The 27,923-nt window shown below is 36.3% G+C and overlaps 1 protein-coding gene across 1 annotated transcript in view; it reads left to right on the forward strand.

Moving 5' to 3' along the window:
* The window catches only part of beta-Spec (spectrin beta chain), a 72,763-nt gene that overhangs the window by 13,760 nt on the left and 31,080 nt on the right, over positions 1-27,923 (forward strand). Inside the window, exons 2-4 of the mRNA XM_073074752.1 lie at positions 22,467-22,640; positions 26,264-26,415; positions 26,786-26,959. Of these exons, the coding sequence (XP_072930853.1) occupies positions 22,505-22,640; positions 26,264-26,415; positions 26,786-26,959 (462 nt within the window). The 5' untranslated portion in view covers positions 22,467-22,504. The remainder of the gene's footprint in view (positions 1-22,466; positions 22,641-26,263; positions 26,416-26,785; positions 26,960-27,923) is intronic.

Consider the following 27,923-nt stretch of genomic DNA (forward strand, 5'->3'; position numbering starts at 1 on the left):
GTCTCTAACATGTGAATTATTCAAGTTTTTATTTAATAATCATTTTAATGTCTTTGGTATAATTGGTCTGTTTACTAATCAACACCAAATTCCCTTTAGATAATTGAATCGAATTTATAATTGTGAAATCGTGGAACGTACTGTTATGAATAAACGCATACTGACATCTAGTTACGCTTTGCTTGCAACGTATAATATGAGCGAATTGAATCAAGCGGTACTCGTAATGAGGCTGCTAACATGGCGACAGGACTGGGGCATTCAATCCGGCGGTTTGCCGGTTGTTGGGCACCAATTTGCGACAATCAACTCGACAGTTCGCGTTCTTCCCATCAACACCACTTACAACCATCGTGACGTCGTCTAATGTGTGGTGTGTGATGTAACGCGTAGTAGTGGGAAATATTGTAAATTGAATGGGTTGTAGTTGATATTTTGGAAATTAGTCTTAACTTTTGTTTGTACTTTTATCTCTTAAGTTTCAGTTTCTATATATTTTTTTGTCTTTATCGGGGTGTTTGCTGTTACTTTTGTACTGCACTGCTACTTATTAAAGGTGAATCTATGAATTCATATTTATATTTACTAAATCGTTAAAGTTGAATCTCTAGATCCAAATTAAGTAAATCAAGGTTTACCTCGAATCGAAGCGTGAAGTACTATTTCTCTTCGGTTGATGGTCGCAGAATGATGTGGTTTAAGAAAGTGGATATCTATTGTGGCTTGCAACACAGTAATAACTGCGTTCGTATTTCATCTAAAATGAACAATTTTACTTCTTGTAATAGGCATCGTTCCTCTGTATTTCAGCAGTAGTTGTTCTTTTTTCTTCTTCCTTATTTAGTACAACCTTTAAGTTAATAATTTAGGATATATACGTTTATAATAATTATCATATCATATTTGGATGTTCAGTATGGTATTGAATCTTGTTTTCTTCGATATAATTTAATATTGTTTAAAGAACCATATTTCCATGCTCTGTTGTACAGTAGCTGCAACAAATTACACAACCAAACCATTTAGCTTTTGGTTTGGCCTTCAAATTTATTTTACGCTGCATTGTGTAAACGTAAACAATATGATTTAACATGGCGTTTGCTGTATTCAGCAACGGGGGAACGGGGTCGAAGCGAACAGCATGAGTGAAGCACTCTCGACGTTTATTTTGCAAAAAATACTCCTTTTTTCCTCTTACGTTCCTTTTCCCTCTTCCAACGTCCGTTCCGGGAATTTTCAGCTCTTGGCCTGATTCCTTTCCTTTTTATGTGGTACAACTGGTATTTTTGTATGCGATGAGTTGTTTCTTGCTACTTTTGGTAGAAGATCCTTATATTTTAGTGGAGTTTATACAAATACCAAAACTACATCTTCTCAAGTTTATTTCTGTATATAAAGTATACATTTTGTTATGCTAGTCAGTTGCTAAGATTTAGTAATCGTCTTCCATTAAGAAACATTTCTTCTTCATAAGAGTTAAGTTCAAGGTTAGGAAATAAATATGTCAAGTAAAATAAAACTGCTCATCCCACGACAAAACCTAATTTTGCTTCATCCATGCAACTCTGCATTCTATTCATCTTATGCAAAGTAATGCTGTATTGTGAACATCGAATACGAGCAGAATTTCTCTTAAGTTATAACTATGAATAATTCATTGGGTACTATTATCACGTGCGGCCGTACAATGCTTACGCAGTTTCTTTCTTCGACCATTGGAGGTGACAGCTGAATATAGGTTGTCCGATATGAAGTATTAAATTAATCCGTTGAATTCTACATAGATTTATAAAAAGAATTCGACCGTACGTTTGTAAAAGTCGCAAATACGAATTCCTGATTTCTATGCCAAACATTTAGGAATAACGTTTTGTTTTTCCTGCAAAGCGAATATTTTGTTTCTCTTGATGTGATAGTTTTGGCAGAATAGTCTTATTTTGGTAATGTAGTTGAAACTTGAAACAGACATTATATATTTCACAGTAAGTGGTGATTTAACACGTCCTAACAAATAATGCTATTGTTCTTGAATCCTGTTTTACGTTTATATTTTTGTTCACAATTAACCTTATTAAGTGATGTCATGACTCATATCTAACGAACCTAAACATATTCAATAAATATAATATGATAACTGCTGCGATAATATTGTTTTTAGCTATAAAATATTCTGTAATTTGATGCTTGACAGATTGTCCGCGACCGCAGTGTCCGTTTGTTAAATGAATATTGATTGGCTCCATGCACTACCAGCTCATAATAATGTTTTTTGCACATACCACAAACTTGGATAAAACTACTTGGCATCGATTCGCAAACAAGTCATGGATGTATGTACTTAAGATGTGCAGCGTTTGCTGTTCATCTTCATCTACTTAATAACACTAACAAGTTTTGTTTTAAGATTTATAATTATAAATTTGGCTCAGGACTCAGGGATATTGTTAAATAACTGACAAGCTTTTAGATTTTTTTTAATGATTTTTGATGAATTGAGATCCCTAAGTTATAGTTTAAGTTTCCCAAAAGAGATCCCATTTGGGAAACTTAAACTATAATTTGAAAAAAGAGGATTGAAGTTTGTAGAACAAAATTTATGTCATGGATTTTTGTAACATAACGCCTGATCCTATCTTATTCTTTCATAAAACTTAAAAAATTCTACTTCATGAAGACAAACACTGTACAATTCCTTTTTGTACTAACATATTTTTAGCAACGGCTTAACATTACAATCTTTTAAAGGTTTAAACTATCTCGTTCGCGTTGGCGTACTAAAGTGGTTTTATAATTTTTATGGGCGAGTTGTATTGACCCAAATAAAGCGATAACGTCATCGCCACATCGAGACTCGGATCTTGCACTGGGTGTGGTCGTTGCACATAATGTGGAGAAAAAATCATATTCATAGGAATTTGGGAATCGAGCCAAGTTTTTTCAGCCGAGGCATTTAAAGGGCTACTTTGCACATATAAATTATACGTATCTAAAAACAGATCTTATTTTCATCGTTTCACAGTAATCTACATTTCCGCGTTTATGTGAAAAATGCTTTTCTTTTTTCAAACATAAGGCTATCAGCAGAGTATGTCTGATGGCACCTCGTCAACACCGTTTGTTTGTTCTCTGGTATTTACTGGAGAACATTATAGAATTTCTAATAATTTAGTAGCAGTTTTATTATTAGAAGAAGCTATTTTTTTTATTAGAATAAGCAGTTTTATTATTAGAAGAAGCAGTTTTATTATTAGAGTTTTCACTGCTAAAAGCTGCGTCGTCAAATTTTTACGAGTGCATGCTGTTATTCTCATGAATCGCGTGCTACATTCGAAGTATCGGTGCATGCGTCGGTATAACCGGTTAGACGCGCAAACATCGCCGGCGGCCTTCGTCGACGTTGCCGACGCCCGCTGACGTCACCACGCTTATGTCATACCATTACTGATGACTTGATTATTTGCTACAATGCCAAACGAATGCTCATCAACGCTTAACAGTTGCACAGTATCTAAGTACATCGCCATTTGTGCAGTTGCCTTCATAAAGATTCATATCAGCTTCGTATTCGAATCAATCTGGGCTTTGCTCTATAAGGCATTGAGTGGGAACAGGTTGCCATCTTGTAATGCTCAGGCGTACCTTTAAATTGCAGTAGCGTACTGTGCCTATTGATTAGTGGCTGACTGCTTTATGATTTTTTTTTAATTCACAATCTGACCTCCAATTCATAATTCTTAATGTCAACTTTGTTAAATACATATTTACTGTATTTGCATTTTAGATTTGTTTGGTATCGACGTGCCTTTAATTACAATTTATTCTATTGTTATTAATAGTAAGTGACAGCCATAGATTAAGTAGGTGACAGCTATCATATGCTATTTGCAGAACTATTCTCTTTTGCTCCTCCCCGCGCTTCATTTTTCCGACTAATTTTTCTTCGAATTAAAGATGATTCGTTCTGCATGACTAGCTGAGTAAGTTTATTTAGAACAATTGCGATACAAAAAACGTGTACAAATACAATAGCATAATGCGCTTGCGGTGCACGTAATGAAATTAATAATGCTGTAGGGCTGTTCATGTTCGTTGCTTACACTCACCGCAGTGGGGGGCGTCCGGCGCACGATATTAGGTCAGAACCCAGGAATACAACTATTACTGGTTTTATTACCGTCTAGTGTGTCAGCGTTTCGCACACTAAAGACTTTAGAACGTCCCTTATGTTCTGAATGAATGTTTGGGCCCTTGGCTTTGATGTTTGGGCGATTTCCCTTTGCGTTTACAGTTACATTCCACTCGTCGGCTCGTGCTATGGCAGTTGACTTTCACGTTGTCCATTACGATTTGCTCACCGCTTACAACAAGCTGAATAGGTTTGCTCTACTCGCGCGTTTCCTATGAAAGTAAATTTCTAAACGAATTACTGCATTAATCTGTTACATTCTGTACCGTTACCTGTGAATGGGTTTGATGAATGATATATCCGGATTTCCTGTTCTTTGGGTGCCATAGTTTCTTAAAGTACTCATAAATCCAAAACTAGAAAGTTATTTAAATTCATTAGTCAGATAAATATCTGTCTTCCTCGCGTTACACCGGTTTGGCTACCATTGCACCAAACTAATCGTATACCTGTAATTTTCTTTGTACCAAATTGAAAATGCCAAATATTTTGTCACACGATATAAAATTATCTATTAGGCGATTCAGTGGAAGGCAAAAGTGACCTCCAATTTTAGGCGCCATTAGTACGTAGCTAGAATATACGTGGTTGGCAACAAATGACCGGCATCCTGCTCTAGCGGAGTTCAGTGCCGGCGCCCACGCGACCGCTCATTGACTTCCACCTCACTCGACGGCATTAAGATGGTGCAACCATAGTAATGACGGTAGTTCTATTTGGATAGATGACCATTCAAGCTTATTGTAAAATTGGATCTAATATAATAAAGGCAATGCCATATTCTTTCGTGACGTTTGCTTTATTTATGGAACGGCTAATTAAATCGATGAAGACATATTTCTCAAGAAAACAATGTCGATACGTAACATGTGATGTCTGAGTGATCGAAGTAGAAAGTTATGAAATGGTCGCGCAAATACGTGAATATGAATAAAACATTTCATAAGCGACAGAATGTGTCTAATTATACAATGATTGTGGGCATAAGGTTTAAAAAATCTTATTTGAAGGAATTGGAAGGAACTTTGGGAATTTCTTCGCAGACTAATAATAATTAGCGAGTCATCTAGTAAACCCAACAAAATTTAACGAGGATACACTTCCTTCTAAGAGGTTAGTAAAATTAGTGGATATGACTTCATCCATAAACTACTACTTCTTCCTACTAAAAATGTAGTTTGGACTAAACCCAAATTTGAGTAAAGAAATTTTCAAGGTGTTTCAGCAGAGTAAAGTCGTATAATTATTTTACAACTTTACGTGTCGATGGTCGACACGTAAGTCTAACTATAAACAATGACTGAATGGTGAGAACCATTGGCCTCGTTTCGTAGTCTTTCGTAGACTGAGAGCAGTATACCTACGCGAATTTAAAAATAAGATGCTACTGGGTTTATTTGTGCTTGCGTGAAAATCATCCTCAGAAATAAATTGCCTTGCAATAAATATACATGCGTGTATTGGCCGTCCGGTCACCGGCGTCCACACCGAAATGGACGGCGATTGAAGTGGGTGGGAAATTACATTATCTATGGGGTGTGACTCGGGGACATATATTTAAGGAAATTTGTTTGTTGTTGATATTGTAACGTGACGGAAATAATCACAATTTGAATGTTCTTATTAAACAGTTTGATTACACTACATTTTCATGTATACTACATTGCTACTTAAATGTAAAAACTCAGGAAATTCTAGCTTGATTCTTAATTCAGGAAGTTCTCACGTCACTGACTCATTATCAGGATATTTTTTAGTTTATTTACTCATCACTGGTACTAAAGGTTTGTAAAATTTATCGTCTGTATTTTTAATGGGTTCATAATTTAATTATTTATTATTCCCTAAGACGTATGTTCAAATATTTTTAAACATAAAGTTAAGGTTTTCTCTTTATGGGTTATAAATATAAAATAACAAGCCTAAAATGTTGTTTCGCTTACCATAATCAAAATAAACATTGTTTAATATCCTGTGATACCAGGCTAATGCAACTTATTTCTTTATAATTTCTCCATTAGTATTTTGGCCTCCTTAAAATCTAGTGTCAGCGTTGTCGAAAACTAATTTGGTGTTCGCTCCGTTGACCGGATATCCCTTTTGTTTCTGTAGAGCATCACGTTCCGTGCTGGCGATCGTTTTGTTTATAATTATTTATAACGCGCCAGTGGTTTGTGTCGGGCGTTAGCGTTTTGACGCCAGTTACGTGTAAGCGACAGCCCTACACGTTAAGGCTGCATCGCGCCAGCCCTACACCGTTCTCACGCTGCATCGTGCTTGCGCTGCATCGGGCCTTCGCGGAACGGCCAACGCTGACGAGGCGCGCAGGTGGCCGTCCCACGCGCGGGTGGCCGTCCCACGTACAGGTGGCCGTCCACCATGGAATCAGTTCACCTCCATCGCGGAAAGTGACTCGACCTATCCCATCAATTTATTTTTTTTAATTTCATTTTTGTTAAAACTTGTGTAAAATTTGTGTTAAATTTAAATAAAAATTTAATTTGTTCGCGAAATAGACTGCAATTATTTCCTCGACGCCCAGCTCCCATAACTGGCGCAGTCGAAAGTTCCCGGTTTGTGCGTGTTTCGGACTATCGCAATTAAACGAGGAACCCATAACTGGCGCAGTCGAAAGTTCCCGGTTTATGCGTGTTTCGGACTATCGCTATTAAACGGGAAACCGAACCATTGAACGAGATCCGGACGTCGGGGAACCCTGCTCAGCTCGCTACATCCAAAAATCGATGTGCAAATACGAGATGAAGCTACTTCTGTGAGTAATAAGTAGATATTAAGTATGTACCTATTGGTTGCAGCTCCTATACAATATATGTCCTTCCTATCCCTATAAATATAATTTTATTGAAAATTTGAGTGAACAGTGACATAAAATCTTTCAAGATTTTTTTATTACGAGCAAATAAGGGTAGTTCACCCAGTTCTCGTCAGGAAATTCGTAGATCTATACGAGACCGTAATCGTAATTTAGATTTATTTGTCATAGAAGAATCATTAAATATGACAGAAAATTCAATGCCAAGTGTAAGTGGAACGGCAATTTCTGCTTCTTTGTCAGACAAAACCGATAAAATTTTTAATGCTTTAAGATTAGTCCCTGAGTTTGATGGAAATTCAAATGTTTTAATTAGATTTTTAAACATATGTGATCAAATTGTATTAGCATATGTCGATCCGGCATCTGGAAATGAGTTAAATAATTATGCAGTGATAAATGGAATTTTAAATAAAATTAAGGGACCCGCGGCTAGAACCTTAGCTACGAATGGCATCCCATCGGATTGGAATGGAATCCGCGCAGCTCTTATTAATACCTTTTCAGATCATCGTGATGAATCTTCATTGTATAGCGATTTATCTATGTTATCTCAAGGTAATGACACACCCCACATTTTTTATGAACGAATTCAGAATTTACTCGGTACAATAATGACATATGTTGAGTTACATGATGATATTTCCACTACCGTTGAAGCTAAACGGACCTTATATAAAAAATTAGCTTTACAGACTTTCCTTAAAGGCTTACGTGAACCATTAGGCTCACGCATACGTTGTATGAGGCCTCCAACGCTTGAAAAGGCCTTGGAGTTTGCTCAGGAGGAATTAAATATTATTTACATGCAAAATAGAAATTCTTATTCACGAAAACTTACACAACAGACACCATCATTCAGAACTAACAATTTTAATCCTTTCTTTAATAAGCAAATTAGCCAGCAGTCACGCATGAATAATTCTCAGATGTTGCCACACTTAAATAAGCCTTATCAAGGTCCATCAAAAACCCAGCAAATGTTTAGGGCTCTACCACGATCGAATATGAGCACTGGTTTTAGGATACCACTTAGGGAAACTCACCCCACACAGCACCAACGCCAGGTCAGTAATCAAATGCACGGACAGCCTATGAGTGGCATTAGCCACCCCAAAGCCCGTACATTGCCACCGACTTCAATGAAACCTGACTGGAGCCGACAAGATGTCTGGTGATCCTGATACACCTGGCCCAAGCACAAGACATTCGACTTGACAGTTTAAATGATGGTCCTGGCATTCTTCCTTTCAAACTCGGACCTGCAAAAATAACCTCACATTATCACACCTTTTTACATGATATTAATTTTGATGAAATTCAGAAGCAATTAGATTTGACTAAAACTCAGTTAACTGATGTCACAAATAACTTAACTACTAGAGGCTTCGCTCTTTTTAAATATCAAATCATACACTTGTCTGACAAAATTAAGGAAATAAATTCTCAATTAGATACTTTTCTGCCAACAAAAAGAACCAAGCGTGGTTTAATCAATCCATTGGGATCCATAATTAAAAGTATTACGGGAAACCTCGATTATAATGATGCTTTACAGTATGAGCAAATGTTTCATATCTTACAGAAGAATGATGTAGATTTAGCTAATAGTTTAAATAATCACATAAGTTTATATAAGCAGATGTCTTTCCATCAAACAGAAATATTAAGTAATTTAAGTAGCAATCAAGTTAAGTTAGAAAAAGCTTTGACACGCTATATTAATACTACAAGTAATAATACTATACAGCTTACCCGTTATGTCCAATTGTCGCAAATATTAACACTTATAGCTGAAAATATTCAAGATTTGCGATTAGAGATAGATAGAATAGAAAATATTTTAGCGTTTAGCCGTACAAGTACCGTACATCATTCTGTTTTAAGTACTAGTAATGTAATTGATATGTTAAGCAGATTGAAAGATATATATAACCAAGATCAGATTATCAATTTAGTTGATGCTCGACTCTACTATGATTTAATTAGGTTAGGATGTTATTTCGTAGACAATAAACTCATTATTGTTCTTAAATTTCCCATTGTATCTCCATCAACTTATGACCTTTACCGTTTGTGTCCAGTTCCTAATAAGCACCATGAAGTTATAATTCCCCCATCTCCTTTTGTTGCAACCAACTCCAAGGAATATGCATACATGGAGGCAGAATGCCCGAAGGTCGACACCATATTCATATGCAAGCAACAAATGAGCTATCAAACCAGAACATCTCAGGACTGCATCAGCACACTAATTCATTTACAGAAAATAGATGAAACGTGTCACCCCACGCCTATTTTTCTGTCTCAGGAGGCTCTACTGGAGCTTGACGATCAACACTATATACTATCTTTTCAAACCCCCACGAAAGTACAAACGCTATGTGGACAGGAACGCCATCAAATCATCGAGGGTAGTTTCCTTGCTACTATACCGAGAACCTGCAGCATCAGAACAACAGAATTCACTATCACCAACGTCAACGATAAACTCCGTGGACAGCATTTCGAAATACTTACATTCACAAATTCTGAATTATTAGCCTTGTCATCTTCAAGGAATCGAAAAGCTCATTTCAACATAACTGCAATAGATCTTAATAAACTACATGTCATTGAAGACCAAATATCAATGGAAACTTCACCAAAAGTAACCGACGCCACTTCGATGAGTACTTACCATACTACTCTTCCTCTGTACCTGTTAATCCTACTGAGTACAATTGCTCTCGCTATTGCGTACATAAGGCGATACCGGCGAAATAGAAAACCAGAAGACATATCAAAATCGAATGTTGAAATATCTCTTCAACCGTGTGCAACCTCAAGTGAGCATCACTCGTCGACAGCTACACGAGAGGACAAGAAGGCCGCAATATTTGCACTAAACGTAGGCAAATAGTTGCTCAGCTGGGGCGGGAGAAGTTACGTGTAAGCGACAGCCCTACACGTTAAGGCTGCATCGCGCCAGCCCTACACCGTTCTCACGCTGCATCGTGCTTGCGCTGCATCGGGCCTTCGCGGAACGGCCAACGCTGACGAGGCGCGCAGGTGGCCGTCCCACGCGCGGGTGGCCGTCCCACGTACAGGTGGCCGTCCACCATGGAATCAGTTCACCTCCATCGCGGAAAGTGACTCGACCTATCCCATCAATTTATTTTTTTTAATTTCATTTTTGTTAAAACTTGTGTAAAATTTGTGTTAAATTTAAATAAAAATTTAATTTGTTCGCGAAATAGACTGCAATTATTTCCTCGACGCCCAGCTCCCATAACTCGCCTAGTTGCGTTACTTCGGCTCGGTGTTGTTTATCAACAAATTAATCTGTAATCACTTCTACAGCTATAAAACTTTTTCTAGCAACTTCATCTCTGATTTAGAAATTAACCTTATCAAAATTTTGATGAATATCAATTATTTCTTTTCCAGTATTTCTCGGGTCGCTACAGTAAAAACCGTTTCATAAAAAAAAAACGAATGTCATAATCGAGTTAATTAATTTAATAAGCTATGATTATACTGTGAGTCGCGATGGTCACTGCCACCTAAATTACAGTACCTGTATATAATGTTGTTTCGTTCTTACGCATTATCCGCAGTGAATGTGGGAGTGAGGCAGCTATTGAGTTGTGACGTAGTAACTCACGCAAGGCTCCGGGCGCGGTTCTATATTTGGGTTAATGGATTCGTCCGCGCACCGTCAACATGGGAAGTACCTGTTAGTTCGTCCGCTACCACCTTCCGACTGGTGTTGGGATCTATGTCCTAGCCTAGATGATAACTATTATTGGTATTATAACCTGGATACAATATGACCTGTAGTATTATAAGAATCTTCTTTCATATTTATAGTACAAAAAATACTATGGATGTTGAAGATAATATAGATGATAATAGAAGTTGTAAATACATAACAAGTAGTATTTATTGGGTTGTTCGGAAAGTCATTTCGTTTATTTTTGTGAACATGAAAGACAATTTTCTTATAATGAATAAATATTTTATAAAATTATATAATGGCCATTTTGGTCCAACACCTTAAACAATCTTTCTGGTAGGAGCGTGATTCCACGTTCTTCATTTGTTTGGTCGATTTTTGCAAAAAAAAACTGTTGCAGGTGATTTTTGACCTTTGACCTATTTCAAGTAAAGGTTTTACTGTCCAAAAAATATTGCAGTGATCGGAAAAAATAATAATCGCAAGGCGCCAGATCTGGAGAATGCCAGATATGGTAGGTGTGGTAGAATAACTTATTCGCTTCAAAAATGGATCATTTTCGTGACGTTTCGGGAGCAGATCATAGACGTCGACGCGACGACGCAATTTTTTCATCGTGAGAAATCGGGGGACTCATATATCGAACTTCAAGGTTAAATTCAGGCCTTAGCAGATCATAGATGTCAACGCGACGACGCAAATTTTTCATCGAGAGAAATCGGGGGACTCATATATCGAACTTCTAGCTTAAATCCAGGCCTTTCAAGTGGTCATAAACGGTTTATTTCCATAAATTTAAACTCTGGCCGATCTCACGTATTGTTATTGGCCGGTTTGCAATAACTAATGCCTTTATCAGCCTTAATAGGCCTACCAGAACGTGGTGTATCTTCGACTTCAAAATTGCCGGATATAAATTTTGTAAACCAGTTCTGCCACTGGCGTACTGACAACACATCTTCTCCATACCCATTAGTTCATTTATTTCTGACTTGAACAGTATTTTTACCTTTTCTATAGTAAAAAAGTAAAATATGACGAAAGTGCTGCTTATTGCTCTCCATATTTAAAAGGGCACCCACCAAAAACTATTGAATAAAATCAATTGAACTTATTCACACACAAGCCTTGCTATATCAGCTGTAAAAACATATAATGACAATGCGACTTAAGTGTGAAGTTAGCTGTGAAAAAATACAATTAAATTCTCTATCGGGAAAAAACGAAATTACTTTCCGAACAACCCAATAGTTCTTAAAAAAAAACTTTAAGTATTTCCACTTTTAGACTATTCTACAGACAGAAAAAATGAAAGACAATAAAGTAGTAATATTTATGTTTACGTTACGCAAATAGATACCTATAACGTAAACTTATTTATACCTCCATAATATAAATTCTTGGTAAAATGGTCCACTAATCCTTATAATACCTTTCTCTCATTCCACTCTCTAGGTAGTAGCATAACTTTAGTAGGCAGTTGCTTATTGGTAGTGCTAATTCCTAGTAATATAAACTTGTTGGATTCTTGTTACAGCCATCACTTCCGTTCTCAATCTTGAACAGAAATGGAATTGATTTTAACAAATCTTACAGAGAAAGAATTAAAGCTAATCCTTCTTATTCTTTGTAAGAATTATTACTTCGTTTAATCCCATTCCGAGATTAGTTCGTAGAATATCAAAGGGCATATCTATAGTATCTATTGTCTGAACTATAGATTCCGATCTCGTTTATAGTAGGCCAGTTTCTCCCACAACTTTCTTTATTTACTTCGACCTCAATATCTGTGGTCTCCTAGATTTATCTTTATATTTATGCTTAAAGCTTTAGATAGTCTTTTCCTACGTGACTGATCACAATTATATTTTATAAAATTTAAGCTTTTTATGTTACATTTCTTCTTTCTCTAAGGCATTTTGTCAGAATCACGAAGAGTTCCACCACCCCCTAATTCCAAATATCTTTCATGCTTCTTCTAATACTGTGTTCTTGGCACCGGTCTTTCTCGATTAGTCAGAGTCTAAAAAATTTACACCTGAATTATGGGTTCTTGTTTTTGTGCGATTACATTCCGGAAATTGTTTGTCTATTCTGTGGTTGTGAAGCTTTATTGTAACACAAATATGTTTTAACTTACAATTGGTTCAAATCAATAAGAAGTTTAAGTAGGAATACAATTTGATTAATCGATAAAACTTGAGTGGTAGTTAATTTAAAACTACTATCCACCACAATCTATAAAGTGAGATACGCCGGTCATCAGAATATCGGAAGCATTTTTAAAAATAGAGATGATTTCATCAGATATGAAAATTGTTAACCACGGCGTTATGTTATCGAGTGTATCGGCGAAAACTCGAAGCATTCTCGTGTCCACTTTTGCTGAGCTAATGGCTCTATATTTAGAGCTGGCTCTGATGTCAACATTCGTCGGAAGCTGGAAATCGTGCCATCGCCTAAACTTTATTCATTTATTCACTTCACGGAAAATGAACGCTCGTGAGAACTGTTTGAAGAAATTTATCATCGGTTAAACGGGTCTTATGGCCTTTTATCTTTTTTAATCTTGGAAAAAATGTATTTTCGGTATAAGTTTAACAAGACAAGGTAAAAACAAATACATATATTTAAATGGTTTGGAGACAATATTATTAAGAATAATCTTGCAGAATAAGCATTTATAAGTCTAATCAAAACACTAGTACTTGTAATAGAATGTTTGAAGGTGGTAAGAACCCTTTGTGGTTAGACTCCGGCGGCACCGCCGCCACACCTATTTCTGTCTAATAACAGCAGTGTTAGGCGCTGCTGTGTTCCGGTTTGAAGGGTGTGGTAAGGGAGACAGACTTTTCCGAGGCGTTCCAGCTTAGTCCTCAGAGGTAGCGGCGCATCTGTGGCCGACCTTAGGTAGGAATATCTAATCCTATCTGACGTTGATTACAGATGTCCATGGGCGGCAGTAGCCATCAGGTGGACTGCATGCTCGGCTGCTTTATTATAAAAAAAAAAGCGAATAGACTACTGCATTAGCCCGGTAAACTTCTATTAAGCGTAGCTTGTACAGTAATAATTCTGGGAAACCACGATTTCAAACCGAAGCTTGTAGTTGATTACAAAAACAAACAAACAAAGCTTTGACTGTGGTTAAAATGCAGACGCAGTTGGACTACTATTATAGTGGTAAGCATGCGGTGTACTGTGGCGAACAGTAAATGACTACGTACTACGAATACATCCGTAAGAACAGTTATGCGGCTTTCAAATTATAAACCTTATATTCTATAACAATAAGCGCTTACAAACAAAAGATTTAAATGGGGTGGTCGTGATTAAAATCGCAGTGCATCCTGTCATTTGAATAACAGTGAAATAAATGCACATAATAATGTATTTGCCGTTTACGTGTCGATGAGTAAGCTTTATAGTGAAGGATAATGTAGTCACGAGCTTTCCATTCATTCCAGTTTTATGTGTACTTTAAAAGTGGTTCAAATTATCAGTAAGCAAATTTTGGAATTTCTAAAGATATTTTCTTTTGCATGGATATATGTTATCAGTTTTGTTATGAATAAATAATTTTAATGCTTGTGTCTAATTTGTAAATGCTAAAATAATGTATCGCGTGAATAATTCCTCAGCCTATAAAATAACTTTCTATACAATGGCATATCCGAAGTCAACGTATGTAGTGACTGTATGTGAAATACTGAACCTTAGCATAAGGGAATAAGATGATGGGTTTCGAAAAGTCGTTGTAGGTGATTCACATCGTCATGGTGTGTTAGTCGCCGGCCGGCGGTCCCGACGCGGAATAACGGTTGTGGTCTTATTACACTTTACATAACTCAAAAGTAAACGTGAAATGGATATAGCTACACGTAATGGCATACAACCGTTGCGAGCTACTTTCGAAGTCTTGTTTACTTTTATTAATACGGACCAATGTACTGAGCCAGACGCGGGTCTGAGTACGATTACAACCAAACAAACAAAAAACTTTTCATATCACAATACCTTGCACAATGAATACCACCGAAATTGAAAATAAGTCGACTTCATTTTTGAATGTTTTTTGAACAAACGAAAAAGGTTTAGACGTTTCTAAAATACATCACTAATGAGGCACCAAATTAGTTTTAAACGACTTCTTAATCGTTGGGACGATTACACGATAACTACTTTTCCGAGGGTTGCAGGTATCGAGTCGGTACCAGGTATCATTACTCATGCCAAGAGTCAGGACGTCCGGATCCAAACCGGACAGACTAGCGCTCGTTATGCACTGACACCAGACACTATTATGTCCCCTCCTAATGGAGATAGCGTGACGTCTAGCCGTTTGGTAGGCTCGGTAAATAAAGGGGGAGGCTCGCTTCACAAAAGACAATACCCTAACTCGAGGGCCTTATAGTCTCGAGATTGTTCCGTTGGAGCGTAGTCCTTATCTTTTTTTTGAGAAACTGCTGAAATATACAATATTTTCCGCACTCTTGCACGTTTCCTTTATGTAATCGAAGTATGAAACCCTCGATGGATCGATATGTAAAGAGTGGGAAATCTCAAACATGCTTTGCGAATGGTGTTATTTTTTTTTTTGTTAAAGGGGAACTGAGCGCCACTTAATAATTCCTCGCCTTTGTAATGCAAAGTTAAGTTCATTGTATTTTCGAGTGCGCTAATAAAAAGGATGTTTGCTTTGCAACCCGTATTTTCCATTGCAACGATCCACTCGGTTCCTACTTGTTCTGAATTATACCAGCTTTTTATTTTGGATTTGAGTTTTTGAAATCTGCTGATGCCCTATTTTCAGGAGTTATACTCGTGATTAAAAATGAACTTTGGGTTTTCTTGGAGACCTCATTAACAAAAAACGCGCTAAATTCAAAGTACATTCTTCTTTAGTATAATGAGCCTAATAAATATAACTTCAAACCATAAATCGTCATGGTAATTGCATTCCTTCGTCTCTACATTTGTTTGTTGTAGTTATTTCAGGTACGTATATATTAACTTCTGTACATTTTGCTATTTTTACTTGAGTTACTCTCATCTTGTCTTCAGCCAAATTAATACTAAAAACTTAAGTCACGAAGGAATGAAGTATGCCGTCGTATTTTGACATCAGCCTATAGGTTTTCGATTAACTGTGGCGTGGGGGTATAGTGGGTCTAATCACAAGCCATGGTGTGCTGCCGACGCCATGTCTGCCTGCCGCGGGTCAACGAACTCACCTTGCCAGCTTGCCTACTCAATACACAGTACGCTCGCTTTGTTCAATACTTTTCGACTCCTTTGATTGGTTTGATGTAAGACCTTGTATGTAATGATTGTATTGTATTGCTTGCTATTGCCTGTTGTGAGTTTTAAATATAACGATGAATTATGTAAGATTGGCTAAGAATGTACATTAAGTATTTTATTATTTTATTTTATAATTTTAGTTTTAGTAATTACTGTTAACACATGTTAAGTAGACTGTACTGTTCATTCGGCTATTTCGCTATAGCAATAGTAAAAGGTTAAAGAATGGATAAGGGAGAAGATATTACGAGTATGTATTAAAGACTACGAATTCAATTACTCTTGTTTCCAACTTTATGATAAGAGTCTCTGATTCATCTATTAAGTTAAATGACAAAATTAATAAACAATTAAGTGCTAATATAAAATCTTAATAAAAACGAGGAGTGAATCATAAAACCGGTTGGTCATAATCGTTTATATTATGATATTAATATTAATGGTTCTTATTATGGATGTGGCTGTTTTCTTACCTAGAGTCGTTTAATGTTTTGTTTAACATAGTTATATTTGTTTTTGGGATGTTTATTATCACCGATATGCTGTGTTTCTGGCCTAATTTCAACCTTTTCAGAAGTATTACTTTATTTTCGTAAGAGGCTTCTAAGAATCTAAAGATTTTATGATTGTTAGATTGAATAAGTTGAAATGGGTTTGATTTGAGTTCATTTGAAAATGTTATGACAATTTTTGTATAGAGTCATCACACAAATTTGAAATCTTGTATATAAAATTCTCGTGTCACAATGTTAGTTACCGTACTCCTCCGAAACGGTTTTACCGATTTTCACCAAATTTTATATACATATTCAGTAGGTCTGAGAATCGGCTACTATCTATTTTTCATACCCCAAGTGATAAGGGTTGTTCAGCCTTAACATTTTTTTTATATGGAACACAACGTTTGCCGGGTCAGCTAGTAATAAATAATAATACCTACTTTAAATTTGATTAATTACATGAGTAATCTTCTGATAATATTTACTATTTACAGAATTGTTTGAACAGAATTAGTATATTGGCAATTTAAAGCTTATATTATGATTATTACTTCTTAGCACATTATTATAATTATACCTTAGAATAATGAGCTTTCACTTGAACAAAATACTTTCAGATGAATATCAAACTTTATTATAAAATATAATTCCATAAATATTTGACGTTCAAGACAAAATATCTTTTTCGATATCTACAAAGAGAATGTTTAATTACTATTTAATTATTATGTCAATTAATATTCCTAATGATTTCATTACCTCAACGCCATAATGAGTCAACATCAAACGTTTCAAGTTAATTTGGTATACCTAGTGAAATATTCATGTGTTTTTACAAAGTAAAGCTGGGTTTCTTATGAATTATGTATTTCTTGAATAATAAACCTGGCGGATTTTGCGTAAAGATATTCTCATAAGATATCTAATTTTTCATTGTCTGTCCTTCTTTTATTATGCTTGGAGACAAAAAACATAATACAAAGTAATCTTCATTTAGGAAAATTAAGACTTAGTTTGTGTTTCTTGTAAATATATTATTGTTGATAGGTTAGTCACCTGTCCTACAATATGATGAAAAATTATATAAGAAAAGATTATAAGATGCATGGCTACCCAGTAACCCTACTCTTATTTTTTAATAATCTTGTGAGTTGGGGTCTGGTATCGTTTCCAAAGCCTTTTGCGGTTTTGCATATGCTAGTAAAAAAATAACCACCTTAAAAACATGCCTGTGAGTATAGGTAGATACAACTGGGAATTTTCCTATTTCATATCGTTTTCAAAAGTGTATGAAGGTTGCTAAAGTGCACTATATCCGTATGGTGGACTGTAGCTATAACCTAAACATTTTATTATTTAAAGTTTGTTTACATGTTTTACTGTTCAATGGTGACGATGAAGTAAAAAGGAAATTAAATCTTTTAAAATCTAAAGCGTTATTTCTACACTCACTATGAGGCTTGTGAAATCATTTTGACTCTGTATCTTATTCAAACAAAGAATGTTTTTGCTTATTATAAACACATCTAGGAGTTTAGGTCGTTGAAAGGCGTATTGCGGCTGACGAGTCGACAAGAGACCTTCGCAATAAGTTAGGGTATTATTGTAGAAGGTCGACGCTAGCGATCTATAAAAATTTAGTGATGCGTTTAAATAACTTACTAAGGTATGTAGGTAGGTATGTAAGGTAAGAAAGTACCGATTGCGATTACAGTAGATTAGAAAATAATTATGTTTATCTGGTTATGTGATTATTTTCATATGATAATGTTGGGTTGGCTCAAAGGTCGATAAACCCACATTTCATTTGCCATTTCGATTTAAAAAATATGTAAACAACATTTAGAACGTTTAGGGTATTTTAAAAATTTAAACATATGCGGTAACGGATTTCTGACACATCTCACATTATTGGTATTAGGGTATTTTAAAAAATTAAACATACGCGGTAACGGATTTTTGACACATCTCACATTATTAGTATATCTGTATACTTGACAGTCTACATAAAATATATAACTTCGTTTGTAGTTACAGCAATGCCTAGTGCTAAGAGTCAGCGCAACCTACAATGAGCTCATGTGTTTAGCATTGATCAGAAATGTGGTAACTTCGAGGATCCTCGCTCAGTTCACAGCTGGCTTGCAACCGAGTCGTAATTTCGAAACAGCAATTAAAACAATTAACACGTATGAACGCTAACGCCCAAAGACTTATTCGAGACACTTAGCGACCGCGTCCTACAATTAATGCAAGGAGCTTAAGTGATTACGACGGCTGTGGAGTGAGGGGATGTTGCTTGGCAAAACGTATTCCACATACAACTACCTTCCTCGACATTACAGTTTTTATACATGGTATAGTCCGCGTAAAGCTGCTAGTCAGCGCTGAACATAGAAATGAATCGCGTCGCCATAGGAAATTGTATGACTACACCTGCTCGCAACAACTTCAGAGCGGACTAGCAGTTTGGCGCGGACTATATTTTGGTTTAATTCAAGCGTGCATAGACTTCCGGCTTGTGTTTTAAGCGATCTCCAGTTAAGTGACGTTAGGCGCAAACACGAGTAAGATGTGTGGTTGCTACTGACTAAATTTCATACCCTCTTTCATACTTTGGAGAAATTGGAGGGCACGTTAAGCTGTCGGTCCCCATTAATATTATTGAGTATCAATCGCTAAACAGTGTTAAAGGCCTGACGGGCGGTTCAAATACAACCTACACATATTGACCTCTCATTCCTCCTTGCGCACGTTTCCCGCCTGCACGAATTCCTCGAGCAGTTAGCTTAACTGCTCAAGGAGTTATCAATGGCAACTTCAAGCTGTTGACTCTGACTGCAAAAGCGGTCCGTGTATGTTGATAACGGGGTAACTGCTCGAGCAGTCCGTGTATGACCAGCCTAACGGTTAGAGTCTAACCCATACCTCCATAAATCCGCATTGCAGCAGTACAGTGAAGTTTGTACCAGGTCTCCTCCAATTTTAGGGAAAGCTTGCCCAGCAAAGGACATAAAATTATTGCAGGTAGAGCCATAATCTATGGGTAGAGCACTTCTTTTTGAGCAACAAAATTTGTCCTAACATATTTCTGCCAATTACAAGGTAGGTATTATCTCGAAACTTACTACCTACTAGCTACCTTCGTTCTAAGCCACCGTGACTAATTATGACGTTTTAGGCTGTAATTAATTTGAAGGTTGATTGTCATTTGTTTTACCTGTGTTGTAGTTGTGCTTCAGGACAAGGTTCAAGTAGCGACATCTATTTACGAGCTGTGTAAAATGTTTCTGTTACATAAGTTAATAGATTAGTAAAGAACACATATTATATTCGCATGCTTTTCATATTAAAGGTCTGTTTGAATATATCACTAGTATATTATCAATATTAGCTATAACTATGTTTGACTTACAAGAGCGCACTTTAAAATTGATCCGTCGTTGTGCTAGAAATAGAAAGACAAGTATCATCTCGTCTTTTATGTCTTTTATATTCTATCACAAGTATGTGTTCACTTTGATGCATCTAAAAATGAAACTATAAAATAGTCTTTCGAATATGAAGGGCTGTCTGAAAGATGTGGAAGTAATTTTAAAGAAATCAAGCTGTAAAATCGTTGCAAACTATGTCAAAAATATGTATTAAGTAGTCCCTACTAATAAACCGCGTGGTAGGGCGGACACGATACACATATCGGTTTGAAGCGCAGAGGGTCCCGGGTTTGATTCTCGACCACTGCTCAGGAATGGAACCCACTGCGAGGTCATCGACCACACATACCTAAATAATGAATAATTTAGACTTCTAATCAGGGTTTGAGTATATTATATGTTAGGTTTAAAAAACACGTGAATTCCTCTTTGTGTGGGCCCATGACACCCACGACAAAAAATCCAACTGAGGGGCTACCTATAACTTTAGAAAGCATTCGCTTTCAAATATACGAGTACATAATGGCTTCCGACGACTGATTACGTTTTGGACCGAGACCTTTAAGCAAAGGTTCTTTCAAGGTCTTTAGGGAAAAGATAAGCTGCCAACAAATGGGCACACCGTTACATTAAGAACATGGAAGGTGAAATATTTACTTTTCATCAAGTAACTCCTAAGTAACGATAATAGTTAGGATTAACTTATTTTCCACTTGTGGCTATGATGTTGGATTTTCATATAGATATTTTATTACATTTTTTTGAAAAAAAGTATTTTAATAATTAAAAGCTAATAGTTCCGTAAACCTGCCGCAAATTTTGCTCCATTCACCAAGGGTTGACTGATAGAGAATGTCATTAGGCATTAAGCCTGCCCTGTAGTAATAACTTTGTGTCACTGTTACAATAAATAGGTATATAAATAAATAAATAAATAAATGAAATAAATAGTTCTTACAAGTGAACTTATTTCATTATAAATACTACAGCATTACTTTGATATCATATTATTACATTGTGCTTTTATATACAGGGCTATAAATTGAATTCCAAAACCATTCCATTTCCAATTATGTAAAAATTAATAAAAACGACGAAACAAGTTAAGACATATTTATTTAAATTTAAGAAATACAGGAGGTGTCTTAAAATTTGAGTTAGAAATTACCCGTCTTAAAGCAAGGAATACTTGTTTAATGGTGAACAAATAAATTCATTTAGGTGCGCCGATAAGGCTCTTGAATAATATAGCTATCTAATCTTATCACCGGCGTGACGTCACGCATAACAAAAATATGGAGTTCTTACATGCACTTCTGTTAGGTATAAAAAGTTGTAACACTTTATAAATGACGGATTTGTATTTGTAAAATTTTATCGTAAGTTGATTTTACTTGTGTATTCTATGATAATAGTAGTATTAAAGGCGTGATTTAAACGTGGTAGAACTCTTGTGAGTACGCGATACACCACTGCAGCCTTATGCAGTAGTAAGCTCTGCTGTGTTCTGGTTTGTAGAGAAATGGGTGAGAGACAAGGCGTTCCAACTTAACCATTATTTAGCTACCCACGTGTGGTCCACCTTAGGTAGGACTTTCATTTTATCTGGGGTTCGTTACTGGACTAGATGCTCGTTTGCTACTTCTATATCTTATATATAAAATTCTCGTGTCACAATGTTAGTAACCGTACTCCTCCGAAACTGCTTTACCGATTTTCTCCAAATTTTATATGCATATTCAGTAGGTCTGAGAATCGGCTATTTTTCATACCCTTAAGTCATAAGGGTTATTCACCCTTAACATTTTTTTATTTATATGGCAACACAACATTTCCCGGTCCAGCTAGTTATATAGAAATTACGCAAATATTTAACTGGAAATAATAGCTACTTTGTTATTATTCGCCGGGTCAAAATTCAGGGTAAACATGTTTTGTTGATAACAAACTGAAGATAATTTGGACTCGTCTTGTGTGTAATTGTATTCTCTGTAGATCTTTTAGATTATAATCGTAATTTATTGCTTATTCACGGACTTACCTAATGATTAAACGGATGCTTTTTGAATTTTGTAGGCAATATTTTAACTTAGGTAAAGCGATTTTTTCTAGACTTCATTTTTAGTTATATTTTTGAACTCTATAGAAATTATGTTCCAGGGATAAAAATGAAACTTTCATCAAATCTACATTACTACTAGCTGACCCGGCAAACGTTGTGTTGCAATATAAATAAAAAAATGTTAAGGGTGAACAACCCTTATCACTTTTATAGCTAGTAACTATATGAAAATTCATAGTTGGTATTCATTAAAATAAAATACTATCCGTTATTTTTATATGCTTTTCTTGTATATTTTATACCTTATTTTTATGTTATCGCGTTTTCACTGTTAAATGTTGGACTGTTTTTGCGAAAGCAGTCGCACGAAACAACCAACGCGAATGCAACCAATGCCTTCATTAAAACCTCCCTTCTCTTTCATTCCAGAGTGTAGAGCGTGGCGCGGTGAGGTGCAATAGGTCGCAATGACGACCGACATATCGGTGTCCCGGTGGGACCCGTCCATCGGCCACGGGCAGGAGATCATCGACGAGTTCGAGTACGATGGCGGCAACTCGTCGTCGAGGCTTTTCGAACGATCGCGCATCAAGGCGCTTGCTGGTGAGATTCAATTTCTATATAATATGTTTTTTAAGGCGAAGCGTAGGTCCTAGCCGGTAAGAGAACGACTGGCAGTAAAATTATGAAATAATTACTTTATCTAATCAATAGCAATAAATATAGTTCAAAAAAACTAGAAAAACACGCTTTTATGATAAAATCAACTTAAAAGCTTTCGGTATTCTATTTCATTCTTTCATACATGCAGGGTAAGATAAGGATGTATGTTGATCTCTTTCTACTGAATTATATAAATTAACAAAAATCATATTTTGCAAATTGAAAAATGGAATAATTTTATCAAATTAGTGTATTGTCATCGGTCCTCAATAAATCTACAAAGTTTGAACGAAATCTGGCCGTTTAAAGTGGGTCAAAATCGCGCCCAAAGAAGTCGGTTACAAACATACAAACAAACATACAGGTGAAGCTAATAAAAAGCGTGTAAAAAAGAGCATGTGCACTTATATACGCACGTAGAAGGTACACGTCTTTGTCGTATTCAGTAAAAATTAAATAATGTATCAATGTGTACTGGTACATTAATTATTGTGTCATCCATAAAAAAAATACTTTGTTGCTTTTTGCAAAACTTGCGACGTTTACTAGGCAACTTTATGGTGTTAATTTTGGATGTCGGTGTTGTAAAAACTTACTCTATAAACGCCAAAAGTAAAAAAATAAAACTTCCAGACAGCACGCTACGCCTCTAGGTATCTGTATGAATAACTATAATGACTTATCAAAAGAACATTCTACTTCAATTTTGTGTAGAATTCCAGTTTGTATTTCAATTTTGTTCCAGAATCCGATGTCTGTAACTCTAAATTTAAAGCAATATGCCATAGCAATATCAATAGCAACTATGTTATGTACTATTTACATCATATGTAATGAAGACTATGTTTTATGGTTATGACCACTAGAATTTTAAGGTCATATACTGGAGTTACGACGTCTGTTATTTAATTGTTTTATGTTACTATGGGAGATAAAGTTACTATGGGAAATAAAAATACTATGTCAGCAATGCATAAAATGGTGTTTTATTGAATTTGTTGCCGTGGCCTATCGGAAGAAACCATAAAAATAAAATCATTGTTAATATTTTCTTGTTATCAGATTCTCCGAACAGTATTTAAATATTTTCAAGGTTAGGCTCGTAGTTGATCAAAACCAAACTAAAAACAATCGTAAAAACAACGACTTTCAAAAAATCAAAGACAAAGAGAGTCTAATTTTAGTCCTTGGCTATATTTATCGAAGCTCAATACACATTAAAATGAAAGAAACCATTCTTTCAAAATGACACATATTTCTGGTATCTAAATTTATCGTACTGTTATCTACGAACCCAGAAAGTGCTTAGACAATCCATCCATATCGTGCGATAACTAAGTCTCTTCGTTTTATCGTCGCCACCCAGATTAGCGGTCTCAACTGTTACCTGCAATGGTACAATAACCGATGATAGAGACGGACTGTTCCGATACCCCGTTGTACAATTTATATTTGGCGGTACACTTTTTGCACTGATCGACCGTGAACCTATCGGTCAGGCACTCCGAATAACTGCAAGCGCAGTAGATACAAAACTATCGTGATGCCTATACCTTGGCCAAAAGCTTTGCTACGTTCCGTGAAATTTCGTGTGTTTCTGTGGTGTTTTCGACTATAATATTAGCTTATTTGGTGACTTATTGTTTATTATCATCGTTGTCGTACACATACGGGCATGTTGTAACAGTTACAGGATCAAACTTAAGAAAATTCCTATATATACTACTAACATTATCCAGCGATAACAAAATTCTCGATAATGATACGATTGTAGCAATGTAGATAATAGATAACGGACGTGATTATTGTTTCATATAATATTGTCTTTAAAACTCTATAAAACATAACGAATAAACAAATTTATTGTGACCGTATTGTCACTATTTTTTTTTAAATTTCGATATAAATATGTGTTACTTAAAATAACGCATGACCTCAACCTATAGGAATTGTACTATATTTAATTGAATGTATAATTTGCTCGCAATACCGCTTATCATAAATGCCGTCCCATGTTTTTCCTCCAGCTATAGGAATCGCAAACATTTGGCTCATTTCAATTAATTTGTTTGTAGTGAATACTATATCAATCATACGAGTACGACTCCTTATCAGTGATGAGTGAGCTGTCAGATATTGATCTAAATTTCTCGCTTCACTTAACTATATTTTCTTAACTTGTCAACAACGAAACCGAGAACTATTTGTGAAAAATTGACATGTGTATCTTGATCTTATAATTTTTTCTAATTTTTTTATAGATATAATTTGGCTTGTAAATTCTTTCGCAGTGATATAATTAATTTTATTAGGAAACATATAATTAATTGAACCGGTCTCAAAGTTGCCGATATCTGGAGCGTACGTATCGAATATCCTTGTCCAGTAGGCAGTTGAATTTTGTCGCTCTGATTCTTCCCGTTCTTTCGCCTCGTACGGGCTCAGTCTGTCAGTGTTGGTGATATGACATCGACGGAGTGTTACGATCTGATCAAGAGAGGTGTAGATATTGAAGTGCCCGGCTTGGAGCTTTACTATGATAAAGTGGTGACGGAACTCAGAGGTTCGTACATTATAAGTGATGTTATGTTATGGCGGCGTTTCTGATGAGATTTTGTGTCAAGGGAATATTTTATGTGTTAACGAATTTTGTGATGTGAATTTGTAATAATGATAGTCTTGCTTATATTTTAATGTATTTTTACATATATTTCTCTTAATGCTTATTTTGTGACCAATAAACTACGTATTAAAATAGGATATAATTAAATTTATTTTATGATTTTGCATAGCTTATAATGTCAATGTTGAGGAAAACTTGCTTAAATATGTACGCGTTGTTCATTGTCATCCTGTTAGTTTGTCCGGGATAATCATGCTCAATTAACTCGCTTAGAGTTTAAGTAACAAACAGGTCCAAATAAGTTTTATTTCCTACCCAAATTTGTGTTGTACAAATCCATATCGGAATGTTTGTTTTTTGTCATATATAAATTATCGCGGTTGGCTTCTGCACAACGCCTATGTTTCCGCTCTAAAGCGTGCGACCAGCAATACGATCCGCATCTCGTATTACGCATATTATCTTACGAATTCAATACCCGGGGCCGTACCGTGCTGAGTTATTGCGATGGAGCTGGCGGGCGCGGACGGGCGCTCGCGGCTCCGCAAGCCAGCGCCCCCTCTCTGGTCCCCCCGCCGCGGTCGACCTCACTGGCGGTTATTGTGTTAACATTCCCTATTGTTTTTATACGTTTCACCAGTGCCCGATACCCTTGCGGTCAGCATATCTGCACATCTATTGGCAACGAATTCCACATACTTTCATCTATTCGCGGTAGTCCTTAACAGTTTCAATGTCTCCCTTTTTTCAAATAACGCCATATCCTGTCGTAGTCATGTAGAGTCTCTTGTATCCTTGAACTTGTCCATCTGGACAAAGGTGTTCAAAGAAATTCTTTCAAAATCTTTGCACATGTTCTCACAATGCTTTCTCCATCTTACAATTTGGATTACTGCGTCGATCGACCCAAGTTCTAAACACACGTTCTGATCGTTGACAGACGAACGAGAGAGCGTACAGAAGAAGACCTTTCAGAAATGGGTGAACTCCCACTTGGTGCGTGTGGGGTGCCGCATCGGCGACCTCTACGTCGACATGAGAGATGGAAAGATGCTCATCAAACTGCTCGAAGTATTATCTGGAGAGAGACTGGTAAGTGTCCTTTGAATTTTTGGTGAATCTGTTCTGTAGGTTGTCATGAGAAATAAAATACTTCAGTGTCTATTGCTTTAAATCGACACTGAATTATGTTATTCCTTATTCATTTTTGACATTATAACATCTTTGGTTTTTCTCCAAAGATTGGATAGTATTATTGAACACTAGATCAACTTTAGTCTGTTACTTCACATCAACATTTCCATCTATATTCTTAATATACTTGAAATTAGTATTTTCTTATAGTTTGTTATTTAGATATTCTATAATTCTTGTCTCTACTGTATATCGAGATATAATTTACACTGCTTTTAACTTCTTACTTCCCTTTTCCTTGAAAACTATCTACTTTGTCTTCCACCAGCCTCGCCCAACGAAAGGCAAGATGCGTATCCACTGCTTGGAAAACGTGGACAAGGCGTTGCAGTTCCTCCGCGAGCAGCGGGTCCACCTCGAGAACATGGGCTCGCACGACATCGTCGACGGCAACCCCCGACTCAGCCTCGGTCTCATCTGGACTATCATCCTGCGGTTCCAGGTAATTGCGCGTTTTTTTGTAATATAGGAGTAGCAGACGAGCATGCAATCCAACTTATGGTAAGTGACTATGCCGCCCATGGACATCTGTAATCAACACCGGATGGGAATAGAAATACCTACCTGAGGTCGGCCACAGATGCGCCGCTTCCCCTGAGGATTAAGCGCCTCGGAACGCCTCGGAAAAGTATGTCTTCCTTACACCCTTCAAACCAGAACACAGCAGCGTTTAACACTGCTGTTATTAGGCAGAAATAGGTGTGGCGGTGGTGCCGCCGGAGTCGAACCACAAAGAGTTCTACCACCTTCAAAATTGCATATATCTTTTTTTATAGTATAGGAGTAGCACACGAGCATGCAATCCACCTGATGGTAAGTGTCTATTGCCGCCCATGGGCATCTGTAATCAACCCATAAGGAATAGAAATTCCTGTCTGATGTCGGCCACAAATGCGCCGCTTACCCTGAGGAATAAGTTGGAACGCCTCGGAAAATTATGTCTCCCTTACCACACCCTTCAAACCCAGCAGCGTTTAACACTGTTGTTATGAGGCAGAAGTAGGTGTGGCTGTGGTGCCGTCGGAATCGAACCACAAAGGGTTTTACCATCTGCACAACGCAGTAAACAATAAATACTGCTACTATACCATTGTATTGCAAGGGGCATCCCTTGCAATACAATGGTACTTAATTTTATACGTATATTCCATAATAGGTAATAAATATAATACAATATTATTTCATTGTGTATCGGTTGTCGATTTTCCTTATTTTAAAATGTATTTTGAAGCATTTAATGATTTTGGATATGTTCCTCTAATTAGAATATTCACAGATTTGTTACCTTTATTCGGAATATTCGGGTAATTCGTAACTTATATCGACAGCTATAGTATTCTACCATAACAATTATTTGTCCTTAAAAGTTTTATCACAATCCACTATATTTTATTCAATGATTTTTT

Source organism: Epargyreus clarus, unplaced genomic scaffold, assembly GCF_041222505.1.
Source record: "Epargyreus clarus isolate Ecla_fem2 unplaced genomic scaffold, WU_Ecla_fem_2.2 ptg000001l, whole genome shotgun sequence".
NCBI classification, from domain to species: domain Eukaryota; kingdom Metazoa; phylum Arthropoda; class Insecta; order Lepidoptera; family Hesperiidae; genus Epargyreus; species Epargyreus clarus.